The 19,246-nt window shown below is 36.5% G+C and overlaps 1 protein-coding gene across 2 annotated transcripts in view; it reads right to left on the bottom strand.

The window, feature by feature from the left end:
- Positions 1-645: 645 nt before the first annotated feature.
- ARID4A (AT-rich interaction domain 4A) overlaps positions 646-19,246 on the bottom strand; it is a 75,129-nt gene continuing 56,528 nt past the window's right edge. For both annotated transcript variants that reach the window (XM_064292536.1, XM_003408493.4), the window contains exons 20-24: positions 17,554-18,687; positions 17,231-17,335; positions 12,982-13,188; positions 11,819-11,965; positions 646-8,467 (exon numbers count right to left, since the gene is read on the bottom strand). In XM_064292536.1, coding sequence (XP_064148606.1) covers positions 8,364-8,467; positions 11,819-11,965; positions 12,982-13,188; positions 17,231-17,335; positions 17,554-18,687 — 1,697 coding nt within the window. In that variant the 3' untranslated portion in view covers positions 646-8,363. The remainder of the gene's footprint in view (positions 8,468-11,818; positions 11,966-12,981; positions 13,189-17,230; positions 17,336-17,553; positions 18,688-19,246) is intronic.

Here is a 19,246-nt window from a genome sequence, read left to right as displayed (position 1 = left end):
TAAAGCTTTAGTCAAGCTCTTTATAAGGTAGAGGAAGTTCTTTTCTATTCCCAGTTTGCTGAGTTTTTATCAGAAATGGATGTTGAATTTTGTCATATGTTTTCCCTGCATCATATGGTTTTTCTTTTTTGTTGTTAATATCGTGAACTATATGGTTTTTGAATGTTAAACCAACCCTGCATACCTGGGATGAATCCCATGTGGCCCATGTTGTATTATCCTTTTAATATGTCATCAGATTTTCTAAAATTTTTATTAGAATTTTTACATAAATGTTCATGAGGTATATTGTTTTTAGTTTTCTTGCTGTTTGTCTGGTTTTGGTGTCAGAGTAATGCTGGCCTCATAGAAAGTTGAAAGTATTCCCTCTTCTTCAATTTTCTGGAAATGTTTTGGTTCCCAGGTGATTGGAATGAAACCCCAGTAAAAACTCTAGGCAGAAGCTTGGTGAGCTTCCCAGGCTGGTGAAAGACATTGATGCTCGGACGGTAGTGTGTCTTTTGGTACATACAAGATCGGGGACCCTCCCAGACTTCGTCCTTTGAGTCTCTTCATTTGTATTCATTTGCTATAATAAAACTGTAATCGTAAATATACCGTTTTCCTGAGCTGAGTCATTCTAACGAACTATTGAGCCCTGGGGTGAGGAGCTAGTGTGAACCCCTTAATTTGTAGTCAGCAGTTCAGAAATGAGGGGAGTCTAGGGGTGCCTGAGCTTACAGCTGACTCTGAAGTCTTGAGCACATTTGGCAGTCTGGAGGATGTGCCCTTTAACTTGTGAGACCTGGGTAAAGGGAAAAAAAAAAAAGCACTGCGTTTATATACAGCATCTCCCAATGACTTTTTCCATTTCATCTAAGCTGATGAATTTATTGGCATAAAGATGTTCATGGTATTCCTTTACTGACCTTTTAATAGTTGTAGAATCTCTAGTTAATGCCACCTCTCTCATTCCTGATATTGGTAAATTGTGCCTTCTCTCTATTTTTCCTGATCAGTCTGGCTAGAGGTTTATCAATTTTATTATCTCAAAGAACTAGATAGGTTTTTTTTTTTAACCCAGTTATTGTCACATTGAGTCCACTGTACTAAAATCCTGCAGTGCCAGAGTGCACAGTATACACAAAACACTCTATCAATATTTGTTGTGTACTTCTGTATGTATAGTTCTTTTAATATTACTCTTTTAAACATCAGCCAATTTCCTCATCTCTTATTCATGTCAATACTTCAGTATTAATAAGATATAAGTCACCAAAATCTCCGAGGCCAGGGTAAATAAAAGGCTTGGGTATGTGTCCTAAGAGAATGCTAAAGGCAGGTGAGGCAGGGCAGTGGCAGTGAGGAGGGAGAGAACCTTGAGACAAAACAGATGGAGGCTGAAGACCCAGTGAATCAGAGAAAGGGCAATAAAACTAAAATGTAAGGCAGGATCCTTGGGATATTAAACTAACAACTTAGAATAAAAGAGTATAAACTCTAATAACAAGAAATGAAAGTCACATAAATATAACCCAGGAGTGACTATCCAAGTTATTAGAGTAAAACTTCCAAGTTAACAGTTTCAGTGTTTCAAAAAGTTACTTAAGAAATGCTAAGATATTAGAGGAAAAGGGCATAATTTGGTTTAGGTAAATTATGAAAGATAGGATTTTTATTTATATTCAAAACTGATAAATAATATATTGGGCTTATTATACCTACCTGGTTAAGAGCAGTGCAGTGGTTAAGAGCTTGGCTGCTAACCAAAAGGTTGGCAGTTTAAATCCAGCCGCTCCTTGGAAACCCTGTGGGGCAGTTCTGCTTTGTCTTATAGGGTCTCTATGAGTTGGAATTGACTCGACAGCAACAGGTTTTTGTTTTTTTGTTTTTTTAATATATATATCTACCTTGGAAGATCTTAAGATTTCTGGTCAGACAAAAGAAATACAAAAAGGTCATGGCATATTTGGTGTGTGGAGGGGAGGGGAACAGAAATTTCTCACTGCTTTCAGCTGGCGAAAATAATCACTGACTTGATCATTTGAATTCTAGTCTCTGTACTAGCCAACCATAGTGACCTTGGGTTTGGACACGTCTATATATATATATTTTGCTTTACAAGGGTTTTTTTTTTTTTAATGTTCACTAAACTACACACATATAAATTTAAAATTACACTTTTGTTACTTTTGACATATATATACCCATGAAACCATCACAATCAAAATAATGAACACATTTGATCACCCTTAAAAGTTTCCCTGGGTTCCTTTGTAATCTCTCCCTCCTGCCTTACCTTAACCCTACCCCCAACCAAGTCCCCAGGCAATCACTGATTTACTGTCAGTATAGTTTGTATTTTCCAGAACTTTATATAAATGGAATCATAAAAGTGTGTACTCTTCTTTGGCTTCTTTTAATCAGCATTAATTATTTTGAGATTCATCTATTTGGTTGCATGTATCAACAGTTTGTTCCTTTTTGTTGTTGAGTTGTATTCCCTTGTATGTATATACAATTTGTTAATCCATTCACCTTTTGATATTTGTTTAGTGTTTTTGCTATTATAAACAAAGATGATATGTGTGGACTTAGTTTTTCATTTCTTTTGGCAGTGGAATGGTTGGGTCCTATGATGAGTGTATGTCCAACTTTTAAAGAAATTACCAACCATTTTTCCAAAGTAATTGTGCTGTTGTGCATTGTATGGGAGCTCCCATTCTTCCACATCTTTGACAACACTTGGTAAGGTCAAGAGAAATTATGGGGGACTGGCATTCTCCTTAATAGGATTTATAAGCACAGTCATTTATGATTTAGCTACCTACTTAAACATAGGCAAATCAACTTGATCTAAGTCTCAGTTTTAAAATGAAGGGTTTAGACTCTAAAATTCAGTTTTAAATTAAATTGGAAAACAAACTAAACACACTGAAAATTGGAGCTAATTTGAGTTTCAGAGACAAATTTATAAGACTTTATATCTGTATTTTGAATGGGTAATCATTCATATGGTTCAAAACTTAAAAGACACAAGAGATTACAATGAATATATTCCTCCCAAATCTGTCTTTCAGCTAGTTTCCCTTCCCCAGAGGCAACTACTGTACTCATTTAATCCTTCGAGAAATATTGTATGCTTCCTCATTCTTTTTTCAGTTGCATAGTATTCTACCATTATCAGTGTATCATAATGTATTTAGCTAGCCCCATAGTGATGAACATTTTGATTAGTTCTTTTTATCTTGCATTGGAACTGTGGTGTTGGTGAAGAATGTTGAATATACGGTGGACTGCCAAAAGAATGACCAAATCAGTCTTAGAAGAAATACAACAAAATGTTCCTTAGAAGCAAGGCTGGCAAGACTTCAACTTGTTTACCTTGGACATATCACCAGGGAAGATGAACTGCAAAAAAGGGACATTGTGTTTGGTAAAGCAGATGACCAACAAAAATGAGGGAAAACATCAGTGAGGTAGACTGACACAATGACCACAATAATGGACTCAAACATACCAATGATCATGAAAATGGCTCAGGACTGTGCAGTGCTTCACTGTTATACATAAGGTTGCCATGAGTCAGAGCCAACTTGATAGCACCTAACAAGAAAATCCTATTCATGTTTTTAAAAGCTAGTATGTTTATATATGCAAGTTCCTTGCACTTTTCAGAACAGAACTTCTCAAAATGAATTCTACATGATACAGATTCCAAAATGAAGATAGCTTCATAACTATATTAACCACAAATGTCAAAATTATAAATACTGCTCTTTTCTGTTTTAAAAGACGCATAGTGGGTCTGTATGAACAGTTTTTTCTTAGGCCTTCCACTGTGGAAAATATAATCTGATTTTGCAATAAAGTATTTTTTAAAAGGGCAAACTGTTCCTACTCTGAGAAAACATTAAGCATGTATTCACTAGAAATTCCTCATTAGTGCAAACTCCATTCTAAGAGTCATTCAACCTTCTCTAATGAGGAATGCCATCACATACTGAACTCTTCCTGTAATGGGATAAAAATGTAACCACATGAAAGTAATGAGAGGAAAGAAGGGATAGAAGGAAAAATAAATCATTATTTTAAGAATACTGGGCATTAGACTGTTAAAGTCTCTTTTACACTGTGGTGGTGTTGCTAGGTGCTGTTGAGTCATTTCTGACTCCGAGAGACCCTACGTACAACAGAACGAAACACTGCCCGGTCTGGCACCATCCTCACAATCGTTGGTATGTTTGAGCCCATTGTTGCAGCCACTGTGTCAGTCCATCTCGTTGAGGGTCTTCTTGTTTTTTGATGACCCTATACCAAGCATGATATCCTTCTCCAGGGGCTGGTCCCTCCTGATAACATGTCCAAAGTATGTAAGACGAAGCCTCACCATCCTCACTTCTAATGAGCATTCTGGCTGTACCTCTTCCATAGCAGATTTGTTCATTCTTGTGGCAGCCATGGAATAGTCAGTATTCTTTGTCAACACCATGATTCAAATGCATCAATTCTTCTTCAGTCTTCTTATTCATTGTCCAATTTTTGCATGCATATGAGATGACTGAAAATAACCATGGTTTGGGTCAAGCACACCTTGGTTCTCACACTATACAAATGCTATTTTAACATCATTTTATGAGTACCTGAAAGTTCTCTTTTAAATATTTGGCTTTGTACATAAGGATCACTCATGAAAAACAGAAACAATAGCAATTCAGAAGCAATTTTTCTCAATTATACATCATTTTGCCCACCTACTATGTGTTAGATGCTGGACCAGGCACTTAGTGAGATACACTTATTACCATAGAGCACTTAAAGAACCAATCGTCTAGTTGGGTAGAAAGACACAAATACAAGTAAACATATTAAAAGATAAACTGTGAAGTAAAATAATACAGAAAAGGAAAATGCTTTGGGAGCACAAATTCTGATGGTAGTAAGAAGTCAGAAAGAACTTCATGGAAAAGTGGATTTTGAGAAGAGTGGTGGGAGGAATGGAAGGAGCGAAGACAGAGGTGGGCAAGTGCAGGACAATGCCTGAATGGCCTTTTTTGGCCTGGTTCCTGCCTCAGATCTACTCTTGCCCTGGCTCATTACCTGCAATCTCTCCTCCCTCACACACTTGGAACACTACACCCTTCTTAGCTTTCCTCCCATTTGCCTCGCCAATTCATAATCCTCACTGGAACTCAGTTTAAGGGTCCCTTTCTCTGCAAAGCCTTCCCAGGTCACCTTTGCCTTCAAACTAGTAGGGCTCTGTATCATTACTTCATGGTATGCTATAACGTCATATGCTTATCACACCTGCAGTTTAATAATGCCATATGCTGTTTAACATCCACCCCACTCGATTATACATTCCATGAAGACAAAGACCCTTTCTGTCTTGTTCAGTGTTGTGGCTCCTGGGCCTTAGCACAACACCCGGCACATAAAAGATACTCAGTGAATTGCTGATGAATGAATTCTGGTAATAAGTGGTATCTGTGGTTCTATATAGCTTCAAGTGCTTTCACAATGTTGACTGGAAGAAAAAAAGCCACCGCAGTCGAGCCAATTCTGACTCATAGGGACCCTGTAGGACACAGTAGAACTGCCCCATAGTTTCCAAGGAGCGCCTGGTAAATATGCACTACTAACCTTTTGGTTAGCAGCTGCAGCACTTAACCAGTCCGCCACCAGGGTTTCCACAATGTTGACAGCCACGTTAAATTAAAGGGTTTATAAGAAAGATACGTTGGTTTGTTGTTTTAGGTACCATAGAGTTGGTTCCAACTCATAGCGACCCTGTGTATAACAGAACAAAACACTGCCCAGTCCTGTACCATCCTCACAATCCTTGCTGTATTTGAGCCCATTATTGCAGCCACTGTGTAAATTAATAGCTTCATCTGTATAGATTTACATAATTTAAAGCAATTTCCTCAAAGACCTACTATGTAGTTGTCTTTTTAAAAGTGCTAAATACAAACACTCTTAGTGAAGGACAGGAAAACTAGAAATGTAACACAGAACAACAATATAAGCACAAAATGGAAAATTAAAAGAGCTCCATAAATACTTAACTTGATTTTACGTATAGCATCTTCTATGTTTAGACAGCGGTTATTAAATAGAATCTTTTACTTTCATATTCAAGAGCTAGCTAGTCAAAGTTAAACTCAAAACATGTTTTGAGAAAATGTACATTTATATGCCCAATATTTGAATTATAATACCTATTTGATAGTTAATTTCATAATCTCTTCCAGCTCCAAAAATAAAGGATTTTAAGTATCTATATTCATATTCAATGAATATACAATTTTGCTCTGCAGCAATGTCCTAATACTTCATTACCAGACATATCAATTAGAAGGGACAGTTCTCAGGCTGATAACTAGTTGTCTCAGATTTACTGAAAGAAATCATTAGAATACCTAATGTGTGAATCCTAGTTCCAATTGGATTTGAATGGCACATTTTTTTCATTTTTATAATTGAGAGGAATTAATATTTTGTTTATTTAACTAAAGACTGAAGAATATACTGAAATGTTTTACTTTATGAAGTCTGATTTTCCAACTTTTAAGCTACTGGCACGTAGGACAAAAACAATCACTTAAATGAAAACTAAAAAATGTAAAGCCTATGTTTAAAACACGGCCTTTATTAATACTGCCCGCTGAGCTCCATTTTTATATTACATTGAAATACTCTGCTTTGCAAAGAAAAGACAGAAAAGTGCATTTTACAAGAGTACTCTTTTGTTTTTAATTCTCTGCGAAAATGGAAGGAATCTGAATCACAAGTTCACAACGTGGTAAAATGAAATTAGGAAACAATGATTTCAGTAATGCTAGGTCATCACTAGTGTTTAGCTCGGACTTTGTTCTTGTAAATCAGATCCTGATATACAGTCTACAGCTTCTAGGTTATTATTCTACAACATATTAAACACAGAAAAGGAGCTTTAAAAAACCCCTTTCAATGTACAAACATGAATTTAAAAATTGAGTTTAAAAAAATCACCTTTTTACATAATGTATATGCAAAACTTGCTTTAAATACATGATTTTGGAAGAATTATTTACAAATGTATCCGTCTGTGGGACAATTCACAGACAAAGCATACATAGTTGTTTTACTTAGTTGTTGCATCTCAACTCTGGGAGATATGAATTTATTCGGCAGTATAGCAAACATAAAAACTGACAAAGTATCTTAAGGGCAACCAAAAATCTGATCCTCAAAACAGCTTCAGTACTAGGACTGCCAAAGTTTCTACATGAGGACATACTTCAATGATCCAGATGCCCATTAATAGTTCTGTTTGAAGGACTGAGACACTCCCTTCGATACAGGCAAGGCTGCAGCCTACAACCTCCTGTAAAAGGGACAGCTGAGAGCTTTTGTCATCCAAAGAGTGAATTAACCTAGAATTTTCTTTTTTTCAATTTTATTAATATTTTTAAAAATACATAAAAATACAACATCCAATGTCTGAATAAATATATTTAACAAGTTGCAAGATAATACCTTATTTTACACAAAATTTTCAGCTTTAGAAATCTTGTTAAATAACTTCATTGTTGTTATATATTTCATTTTTGTCTTTTTGTAACAAAATAAAAACTCTGAAATTACATAGAAAAAAGACAAAATATTTTTGTCAAGGGATAAGATAGTCCACTGAAAACTTATTCACAATTCCACTGTAAACATTAATAAACATTAAAATATTTGCATAATTGTGTGCTCAAAAATCCTATAAAAAGTGGAAGACTTATTACAACTGTAGTTTTCAGTCAACTACACTTCCTTTCACAATTTATTTTGTCCCATTTACACCTTTAAAACTGGGCACACTGCTGAACATATACTTTGGCAGTTCTAAATAGCAAGTGCTTCCACAAAAATAAAAAACAATTAAAAAAACACACACACACACACACACACACAAACATAAACCCCCTAACTCACCAAGTGTTCAAATACATCTTAGTGAAAGTGCAGCAGTAACTACTCAGCTGGATAATATTTAGATGTTTACCATGTGCACTTGCTTATCTATGATTTCTGTAACACCTGAAAGCTTTATTATACAAATTCAAATTTGCTAAGTGCCCTTTTTCTATATTCACAAAAAATGAAAAAAAATTAAAAGGGGAAAAATTATGACAAATATGGCAGGCTGCCTAACCTTCAATTATTAATCAGCTTATATTTTGCAACAGGAAGAAAAGAAAAGAGAAAGGAGTAGATACAATCCAGCCTGGGAAAGTATACAGGATATAACTTGGCAATGTCAAACCAGTTGAGTGCTTTGTGTGGTTGTATTTCAGGGTTTTGGGATTTATGTCCATGGCAGCAAACTGCTGGGAAGGCAGAGAAAACATTTATCACCTGCATTCTACAGCAAGTACATTTTGTGGGGGAGAAGAGGATGAGGGACTCATTCCCGTGTCTGATGAAGCAGATGACATGGAGGCTCCTGCATGAGACACTGTGGAATCAAAAGAACTGTGTTAACCTCAAATGCTAGTGCACAAAGATAGCTAGCCAAAGGCAAATTAAAAATAAAATTCTTAATACATTACATACTTCAGTTATAGGCATCTTAAAATATTGCATGAAGGCATAAACTGTCAGCCAAAAATCTGTTGGGCTCAGAAGTAATTACTAAAAACTCATCAGTTCAAAAAACAAAGGCACCATAAAATGTAAAGACTAAAAAGATATAAACTCTTAAACTTGGCAGATCCAGAAAGGAACTTGGCTCGCCCAAATCAGAAACAAGAGCAACTTCAGATAAATTCTCACTACAGAGAATTCCTGTTTTGTCTCTAGGACTCATAGGACCATAAGAGAATTCGCTCATCCCACAGAATTTCATGTAACCACCTAACCATTCCATCTTTATTCTGCCCCAAAACAACTGAGGGATAAATTATTCCCATAAGTAACAGTAGTTATATAAGATAGATACCAGAATTATAAGGACTGGGATGAAAGAACAGTTGTGTGAAAAAAAGTCATCAAATGGCTTTAACATAACTCTTCCGAAGGCCATATAAAGGCCACTAACTCTATGCACTAGGTGTTTTGCCATTTTTTAGTTTTTGCTTTTATCTTTTCTCTCCTAGGAAAGCTGCCAATCTTTGTCCAATCGTTCCTATTTAAAGTTTTAGTTTTTGTTTATTCAAGCATATCTACGTGTGTGTATACTACCAATGACATGTAACTCATTACAACAAATTTTTATATGTATACTGATAGGAAGTCACTTGATGTCTCAATTGAATAGCTCACTTTTTACTACAAAAAATTTAGAAAACAAAAAAGGAAGACTATAATAAGAGAATCTTTTTAGTTGTATGAAACTTGTATCTCTTAGGAAACTGACTCCAAAGCAGTTGAGGACTCTGAAAAAATTTTCAATTTATTAATTTTCTCTGTTTCGTGTTTAAAAGTTCTGTAAAGACTTCTTGCTATTTACAGATTTTAAAGAAGAGGACGAACAGAAAGTCTGATCCCTTTCCATGTGCTCCATCCTATTTCCTATTGCCAGGAATCAATAACTGGTAAACCTGGAGTAGAATGATTCAAGACCACATGTAACACAAGTCATTCTATCAGTAATTCATCCCCCAAATCTCTGCCCAGGAGCGGAAAACTCCTCTCAATATGATCAAACCTCAGGTAATTTATCAGTTCCATTTTTTTCTTTTTTTAGAAACATCCCTCCTAGACCACACCTCTCCTGCCCCACCCCATTCTTAAACTACTTGCTTTCTAGGCCTGCTATGCAGTGGTCCTCCTAGAGGTTCCATTCACTATCACTTTGAGATTTTCCTTTCCTGTTTTCCTATGTGGGATTCCTTGTTTGCTGGATCCCATGTTGTCTTCTTTGCTTGGCATCTTCAACTCACAGGTTCCTCCTCTGTTTATTCAATGCTCCTTCTAGAAATCCTGATTCATATGTTACACTTCCTGGTCAGATCCTATACATCTTATTTCTTCATTCCTATTGTCTTGTCGACTTTCTACTGGGATTCCTTCATCTCTACAGTCTCTTTTATTTATCTTTTCTATTGAATTTTTTAAATTCCTGCTGTGGTATTTTTAATTTTTGAAAGGTCCATTTTGTTCTCTGAATTTTTTAAATATTATCATATTCTTATCTCAAGGCTGCAATATCTTTTCCTGGATCTTATGATACTAATTATAGCTTTGTGTTTTTTTTTTTTTTTAAATGTAGTACATTAGTTGTCTCTGTTTTTTTCCAAGTTTCTTTTTATTCTCTTTTTCAAATTTGGTTTCTGTCTTTCCTATAGAGGTTCTTCTCAAATACCTGGTCATCTGTGGCTTCCATATTTAAGAGAGGGACACTGAAAAGCTGACTGGAAGCTGAGTGTGAGTAGGCAGGGCTTTCAGTGAGGGGCAATGTATGTGTGGTGATTAGGCAAGGATCTTGCTGTTTGGTTCAGGAACCTCCAAATGTTGGTATCTATGTGTAGGTTATTTCTTTTGGGTTGGTCAGTTTTTCCAGAGAGGAATTCTACAGTCTCCTTTCAGGAATAAGCATAAGTCTGGCTGTCATATCTCAGGGACCAAGAGGATAAGATCTTGGGTTGGGAAGGAACAGAGGTCTCACCGTTCGATATGCAAACTTTCACTCAATTTCATTATCTTGGTTTAACACTTAACCTCCACCTTCAGCTATAGCTGGTGTTCCTGAGTCGACAAGCCTAATGATCTCCATAATACCTTCCAGTAAATTCACCTCCTGTTTTCTGCTAGAGTGGAAAACAGGTAGCCTTGCTTCACAGGGTGGGGGGACAGGATCCAACTGCTCCTCCATTTTCGACAAACTTTCATTTTTCAGCCTCACCCCATATCCCTGCCTTCAAAGGCACACTAAGCCTATACTTTGAGCTTTTCTGGGGTTATGCAGAATTATGTAGAATAAACTGGCTTGTTTGTTTTATCCCAATGCAATCTTGGGTTTTAGCATTCTTTAGTCTGCTGGGGCAGTTGCAATAGTCCATTTGCTTCTCAGTTTCCCAAAGAAATGCTATTGGTATTTCTTTTCTGCTGTAACCTGCTGTCCCTTTCCCTTGTTCTTGTGGATATGGGCTTTTTAATGTGTTGTTTTAGTTGGGTTTTGGGATGGAGAGGATATGAACATGCCCATGTTTAACTATCAGTCAATCCTACACATTTTTAAGGTCTAGCTTGGACACTACTCCCTCTCCAAGATTACCGCAAGGTAATCTCTCCTTGCCCTAAACTCCTATGTTTGTTAATATCACTTTTAGGGCCCTCATCACACACTGTCCTACTACATGTTAGGATCTTTGATAGCAGGACCTATGTCTTATTCATCTATGATAGGGAAGCATTAAAGTTGTTAAGATGAACTATCTTATATGGTAGTTGTTTTTGAAATGACTTATGATCCCAACAAGATAACCTCCGGGAGAGTAAGCCTTATACCTTATTCATTTTGGTGGACTCCCTAATAAATAAATATGGTGCCTGATATTAGACAAGAAATAAGTGTTTGTTGGATAAAGAGTGAATTTCGGGGAGAGTAAGCTCTTCTTATGGACCCACCACATTTAGTAAAATCACACATTTTGTAAAAAAGATTACAGTCCCTTTAAGGGTCTTATTCTACTTAATTCAGTTATTGACCCATTCATTTCAGCAACAGCCAACAGAGAACAAAACACTGGGACTCTACAAACAATTAATAAATGTGTAGTATATTCAAAGAGTGACAAATCCCAAATCTTCTAAAATGATAGTATACATATATGAAAAATGAGGAGAGAAAAATTATAATAGTTACCTTCTCGGTCTTTCTTTTTTAATCTTTTTCTCCTCCTATCTATAGTTGCAACTTCAGACTTCAAGGACATGTAATATTTTCTGATTTCCTGTAGTTTTTCTTGAAGAAAAGAGATTCTCTCTGTACTATTCATATTATCTAATTCATCTAAAAGGGGAAAAAAAAGTTAATCTGGATTTTAAAAAATTCTGTGAGAAAAAAAGTGGCAGTTCTATCAAAAGTCTAATTCATAAATCAACAAAAGTCTTAGTTTATTAGAACTTGCAATATTAAGCTAAATATAGCTCTGTAAACAGGGATATCTTAAATTCATGAATAACAGTTCTTTAGAGATATATCCAACTGAACATATATTGTTTATGTGATCAAAAAAAGAAAACATCAAAACAAAGCAACCCTGATCTGTAATAGTTTTATTTATTCAAAAAATTTTTTTCTTTTGAAGTTTTCTTCATTTATCAGTTATTTCTAATTGTTAACAGTGAAGCCCTGGTAGCTTAGTGGTTAAGAACTTGGCTGCTGACCAAAAGGTCAGCAGTTCAAATCTATCAGCGGCTCCTTGGAAACCCTATGGGGCAGTTCTACTCTGTGCTGTAGGGTTGCTATGAGTTGGAACCGACTCGACAGCACCTAACAACATAACAATTGTTAACGGTAGAAAGAGTGCTTCAGTTTCACTAATTTATATAAATCACACATGTCTTATTCCTTAACTAAGGCTCTTCTGTCAATATTTATCAAGTTAGTGTTATCAAAAGACACAGATTTGCATTTAAGATAATAAGCGGCAATTATAGATACACAGTATTTGGAAACCCTAATTAAATGAATTTTTTAATCGTTAAAAAAAAAAAAAAAATCACACCAGTTGCCACTGAGTCAATTGTGACTCATGGCAAACACGTGTCAGAGTAGAACTGTGCTCTACAGGGTTCTCAATGGCTGCAACCTTTCAGAAGTTGATCACCAGGCCTTTCTTCCAAGGTGCCTCTGGGTGGACTTGAACTGACAACTTTTGGGTTAGTAGCTGAGTGCATAACCGTTCATGCCACCCAGGCAAACTTGTTAATCATTATTCATTATTTATTAACATTAATCTAAGTAGACATTTAAGGTATATTCCATTTTAAAACAGACATTCAGATTTTCCATAAGCTTCTTACTGAGTTGAAAGCTCCACTTATATGTCCGAGGAGATGAGTTCGGATGTTTTTCTCTGTGTTTATCTTTTTCTCCATCTTTGATGTGAGGGGATATTCTTGCAGGAGATCGCGCAAGCTTCTGTGGCTTTGATACACTAAGATGCTTTACAGGGATACATTTGCTTGAATTGTCTAGGACAGGAAGGTCTTCACTATCACTGCTCTGTCCTGTAACAAAAAAGAATTGACTTAGAGATTATAAATGATAAGAATCTCAAATATCAAACTGCAACACAACAGTAGTGATGGCTGCATAACACAATGAATGTAATTAATGTCACTGAATTGTACATGTAAAAAATGCTTAAATAACAAAATGTTATATATATTTTTTCCCCATTAAAAAGAAAAACTATAAAGCATATTTGTTATTTGGGGAAAAAAAAAAAAACGCAACAGACCCAGAAATTACACGCAACAGAAACAAGTATACAATGCAGAGTTTATATTACTAAAAAAAATTCTTTTCCTCTCTCAGTTTTTATTGCCTTTTTTTCAAGCTACACACCGTACCTCCACCCTGCTCATTTTCAAAAGCCAACCTTGCCTACGACTGCAAAGGCAAAATCGAGTGTTACACAATCAATATCACAGCTCAGCCCCTCCCCTACTTGTACCTGTCCTTATTGCCTTCCCCCCACTCCCTAGTCTTAAAAAAAGAGGAGACTCTGTCTGGAAAAACCATCTCTTTACCTACATTCTTGAAACCGCCTACTTGCAGATCTTCTGAAATACTCCAATGTCAATTACTCAAGTTCTTTTATCTTCGACTTCTTCCGTTCCCAGGGAAAAACTTCTCCCTTAGCTGGGACCCCTTTCCTTCTTGTTAGGATCAAATTTCTTGAGAGAAATCCTGTGTTATCCTGACTTCCACACCTACTGGCACCTCTGTGCTCTTGTTAAGGTCTCAAACACTTACTATTGGCCAAATTCAATGAATGCATTTTAATCCTACTTGAATAGACTATAGCATTTGAAACTTCTTTCTTATTCAAACCCAAGAGTATTTACTGATTTTCATTTATCTCTGGTTAGTTTCTACTGTACTCTTCTTAGCTCACATAAAGGGATGTTCCATGTAATTCTACTTTTGGTCCTTTTTCTTGGCCCCTATTTTCTAATACTGGGTACCTCTAATTCAACATTCCTCAAATCACTCTTCTAACAACCTGCTGCTACTCCTGTATTTCATATCTCAGTTAACCAACTAATAAACTAATAATCTAACAAATAATAACTGAATCCTAGTGATTTTTGTTTCCCAAACCTCTTTAATTCATCTTTTCTTTCACTGCCATGGTTAACCAAAGATTCTTTCCAAAAAGTAAAACTGATTATCTCCTTCCCTTGTTAAAATACCTCCACTGGCTCCTCCCTGCAAATGGCATAAAGTCATACTCCGTGGCCTCGCGTTGTTACAACCACCTGGCTCCTGCAACCAACCAACGTATCAACATACCTACCTCCCTTTTTTAATTTCAAACCAATCTCAAGCTTACAAAAAAGTTGTAAGAACAGTACAAGCCTTTTTTTTTCCCCTAAACCATGTCATGATGTCTTGTCATCCTCAAGTACTTTTGTGTGTATTTCTTAGAAACAAGGATATTCTTACGTTAGTTATCTACTGCTGCACCTTAAAACTACAAACGCTTAATGTCTTCCACGGTTTCTGAGGGTTGGGAAGAATCTGAGAGCAGTCTGGGTGTGTGGTCTGCCTCAGGCAATCTTGTGAGGTTGCAGTTAAGCTTTTAGCCAGGGCTGCGGTCTCTGAAGACTTGACAAAAAGCTGGAGGATTTGCTTCCAAGATGGCTCCCTCACACAGCTGTTGCCAGGATGCCCTCAGTTCCTCACCATATAGGACTCTCCATAGATTGCTTGCATGTTCTCACAACATGTCAGCTAGCTTCCCCAAGAGCAAGTGATCCAAGGAAGAACAAAAATTTGCAACGTCTTTTATGACTTATTCTCTGAAGTCATACAATATCACTTCCATTTTGTTTTTTGGAACTGAGTCACTAAATTCATCCCACACTCAAGGGGATAAAAATTAGGCATCGCTTCTTGAAGGGAAGAATGTCAAAAGAATTTGTGGGTATGTTTTTAAAGCTACTATACTACTCTTACAGAACCATAATACAACCACGCAAATCAGGAAATTAACATAGATATATTTGTTGCTGCTGTTGTGTGCCATCAAGTCAACTATGACTCATAGCGACCCTATAGGACAGAGAATAAACTGCCTCACAGAGGGTCTCCTAGGCTGAAATCTTTACAAGAGCAGCTCGCCAGGTCTTTTCCCCTGCAGTGGATTCAGACCATCAACCTTTTAGTTAGCATCTCAGTGCTTAACCATTGCACCACCACGGCTCCCACCTAACCCTCACATCCCATTCAAATTTCTCCAGTTGACCCAATAATGTCCTTTATAGCAAAAGGATCCAGGTGAGAATTATTTACTGCATTTAGTTGTCATTTCTCCTAAGTCTCCTTAAATCTGGAGTTCCTGTTATTCCTTAACTTTCATGACCTTGACACTTCTGAAAATTACAGGCCACTTATTGTGCAGGGAAACACTGGTGGCACAGTGGTTAAGAGCTACGTCTGCTAACCAAAAAGTCAGCAGTTCAAATCAACCAGGCACTCCTTGGAAACCCTATGGGGCAGTTCACTCTGTCCTTTAGGGTCGCTGTGAGTCGGAATCGACTCGAAGGCAATGGGCTTGGTTTTTGGTTTTTATTTTATAGAATATCCATCAGTTTGTATTTGTCTGGTGGTTTCCTACAATTTTAGATTCCGGTTATGCATCTTTAACAGGGATATCACAGAAGCAAGGCTATGTTCTTCTTGCTTCATCCTGTGAGGGGGTATATGATTTCACTTTGTTCCATTACTGGTGGTGGATCACTTTGATCATTTGACTAAGGTGGTATCTACTGTAAAGTTACTCTTTTTCCCTTTGTAATTCCTGCCATCTTTTTAGTCTCATCTTCCATCACTCTTTTTTCTAACTCTAGAATTGCACTGTCCAGCCACTTACCTACATATGTGTCTTAGTCATCTAGTGCTGCTGTAACAGAAATACCACAAGTGGATAGCTTTAACAAATAGAAATTTATTCTCATGGTCTAGGAAGCTACAAGTCCAAAATCAGGGTGTCAGCTCCAAGAGAAGGCTTTCTCTCTCTGTCGGCTGTGGACGAAGGTCCTTGCCATCGGTCTTCCCTTGGTCTGGGAGCATTTTAGGACAAGAACCTCAGGTCCAAAGGACACGGTCTGCTCCTGGCACTGCTTTCTTGGTGGTATGAGGTCCCCCGTCTCTCTGCTTACTTATCTCTTTTATATCTCAAGAGATTGGCTTAAGACACTATCAAATTTTGTGTATCTCATCAACATAATGCCGCTAATCCATCTCATTAACATCATAGTGATAGGATTTACAACACACAGGGAAATTATAAAATAGAGAACCACCACACAATACTGGGAATCATGGCCTAACCAAGTTGACACATATTTTGGGGGGACGTAATTCAATCCATGACACTGTGCTACTGAGAACATGAACTATGGCTCAAAGGTTTTCCTTTGAAATGTCTTTTATATGAATTATATGTTCCTTTCCTTGGGATGCAAACCTTGGTGTCATAGTGGTTAAGAGCTATAGCTGCTAACCAAAACGGACAGCAGTTCAAATCCACCAGGCGCTCCTTGGAAACCCTATGGGGCAGTTTTACTCTGTCTTCTAGGGCTGCTATGAGTCGGAATCAACTCAACGGCAGCGGGTTTGTTTTGGGTTTTTTTTCCCTTGGGATATGTGTCTACTGTAACTTAGGATTTCCCTTTCAGACTTGCATGAAGCTTTCTGCATGATTTTTACTACCTACTTTTATTCTTTATTGTACAGGAAGACTGTTTTTCATATCTATTTTATTTATATTGATTTATATATTTCCTTGTTTGTTTCAATAAAAATGATCTTTATTCCCCCATGTTTTAAAATTCCTATGGTAGTATTTAGAAGCCAGCCTTTCTAGCCTATAGGAAAACATTCCATGCAGAAATGTAAACTTCATATGCTTTTAAAAAAAAACCACAGCAAATGTTAAACAGCTATTTTCAGAACACGATAAGCCAAATTTATGTTACATCTGACATAAACTGCTGAAAATACTAGCATGTACTAAAGCCAGCATTAAAAAGCACCAACCTGTTCCATTCTTTTCATTTTTGGCTACAGCACTTGTTCGCTTTGGGGTACGCTTTTGCTTTTTTGCCAATAATCCACTATTTCCATCGCTTGGCCTCTTCTGACCTGAAATAAGGGAAAGAACTTAAAGAAAACAAGGGCCAGCATATTTATTCACCTGTCTACATTTACCTTCTATATACACATTTAAAAGAAAAGAAGAAAAAGGAAGAAACAGCAAGCAAACAGTAAGAAAGAGTACCTCATAGACCCATAGTTCTTAAAACTGGCAACTTATTTTTGGTTGTAATATAAAGGCTAATTTTTTCCCCAAAAGTCCTTACCCTTCTCTCTGCTCTCTCTCTCTTGTATGATTATACTACAGGTACTGGAAGCAACACTGGCTTCAAATCCATTTGCTGATTCCCTCTCACAGAGACCTTCCTGAGATTCCTCAGCAATACTCTCAACTTCAATCGTTATGTCACTCTCACTTTTTATACTTCGAGACTCATCTTGACTGAGAGTAAGTGGTGAAGCTTCTGAAAAGTTATGCGGTACTACAGGAGGTAGGGCAGGTGGAACTGAAATGAGAGAATTAGATTCAGAGCTTTCTACCACCACATCCTCAATACTGTTCTTATCCTTTTCATCCAAATCATCCAGATCAACTTCATGGCAAACCAAGGTTTCAGGCCCAATCAGAGGCATTGCATCCTCTTCTTCTTTTAGTGGAGTATTTACAGTTTCTGCAGCCGGACTATCAAATTTTTCACTAGTCAGTTCTTGGACGCGTTGATTTGACTCTGCTATTAATGACGGCATTCCCTCATTTTCTGTTTCAAAGTGCTGTTCAAAATTTAAGTTCTTCTTTCCCTCAGATTCGATACAATCACTGGTCCTTTCTTGAGATAAGCTATTTGTCATTTCCATTCCATTCTCAATTCTTATTTTTTTCTCTGGTGATGATTGTCCTTGTATTTTCCGTTTCAACTTTTTTTCTTTTACACAGTGGTCAGCTTCATCTTCCGTAGCAGAAGAAAAGTCTTTATTGTCTAATGAAGGAAATTCTAGATTCTGAGTCTCCATTTGAGGTTCACATCCTGCTTCATCCTGGCTAAACGATGAAATCTTTATAATTTCTAAAGAAAGATCTTTTGTCTTGCTCCTTCTTCCCTTCCCTTTAGGAGATTTTTCTGCCTCTTTCTTAACTTCTACTACTTGTTCCATTTTGTTTCCAAAAATCTGTACTATTTGTTCATTCTCTCCAACTTCTAACTTCAGGGTTTCTAAAGGCTGCATTTGAGTCCTATCATTTTCTTTTAATATATGTGCAATCTTTGGATTTTCTTCATCTAGTTTATCATCATTTACATTTTCATTTTTTTCTACTTCGTCTTTAGTATCAGGAGAAAGTTCTTCATTCATCAAATTCTTTTCTAAAGTGTCTTCTGTTTCACTATCAGATGAACAAGAATCTGCAAGAGGAAATACTGCTGTATTACAGAAGTTTCTATTTTAGTTACCAATATAATTACATAATAAAAATCCCACTAAAAACAAACAAAAGCCTTAATCATATACCTCTGAATACCTCCCTACAGAAATCTGTTATATAAAATCAGTCATACATTTGTGCCAAAAATTGAGGGGGAGGGATTTCAAATTAAACTTCATGTAAAAATACAATGCATAGCAAATGTTACCATTACCCTATTTAGGCTATGATAACCCTTAAAAAATCAAAAGAATTGTATTGAAATATGAATTCAACATGCTAAGTAGTTTAACCTGCGATCTAGTAGGTTTTAATAAATGTGAAGGCCATTTTGTATCCAAAGAAATGAATATGACATTCTACTTAATTCTGAAAAAAGAGACACTCGTAATGAGCAATCTGAATTCTCAAAATTTTAAATATTCTTCTGACTAAGAGAAAAGAAGTACAGGCAAGCTCCCTTCTTGCAAAATAAATTATTCTCTTTAAGACAGGGAATTTTTCAAATAAAATAGGGTTTTAAGGCTGTATGGGAGCTG

Source organism: Loxodonta africana, chromosome 10, assembly GCF_030014295.1.
Source record: "Loxodonta africana isolate mLoxAfr1 chromosome 10, mLoxAfr1.hap2, whole genome shotgun sequence".
Classification (NCBI taxonomy): domain Eukaryota; kingdom Metazoa; phylum Chordata; class Mammalia; order Proboscidea; family Elephantidae; genus Loxodonta; species Loxodonta africana.
This window is presented reverse-complemented; position numbering and strand designations above follow the sequence as displayed.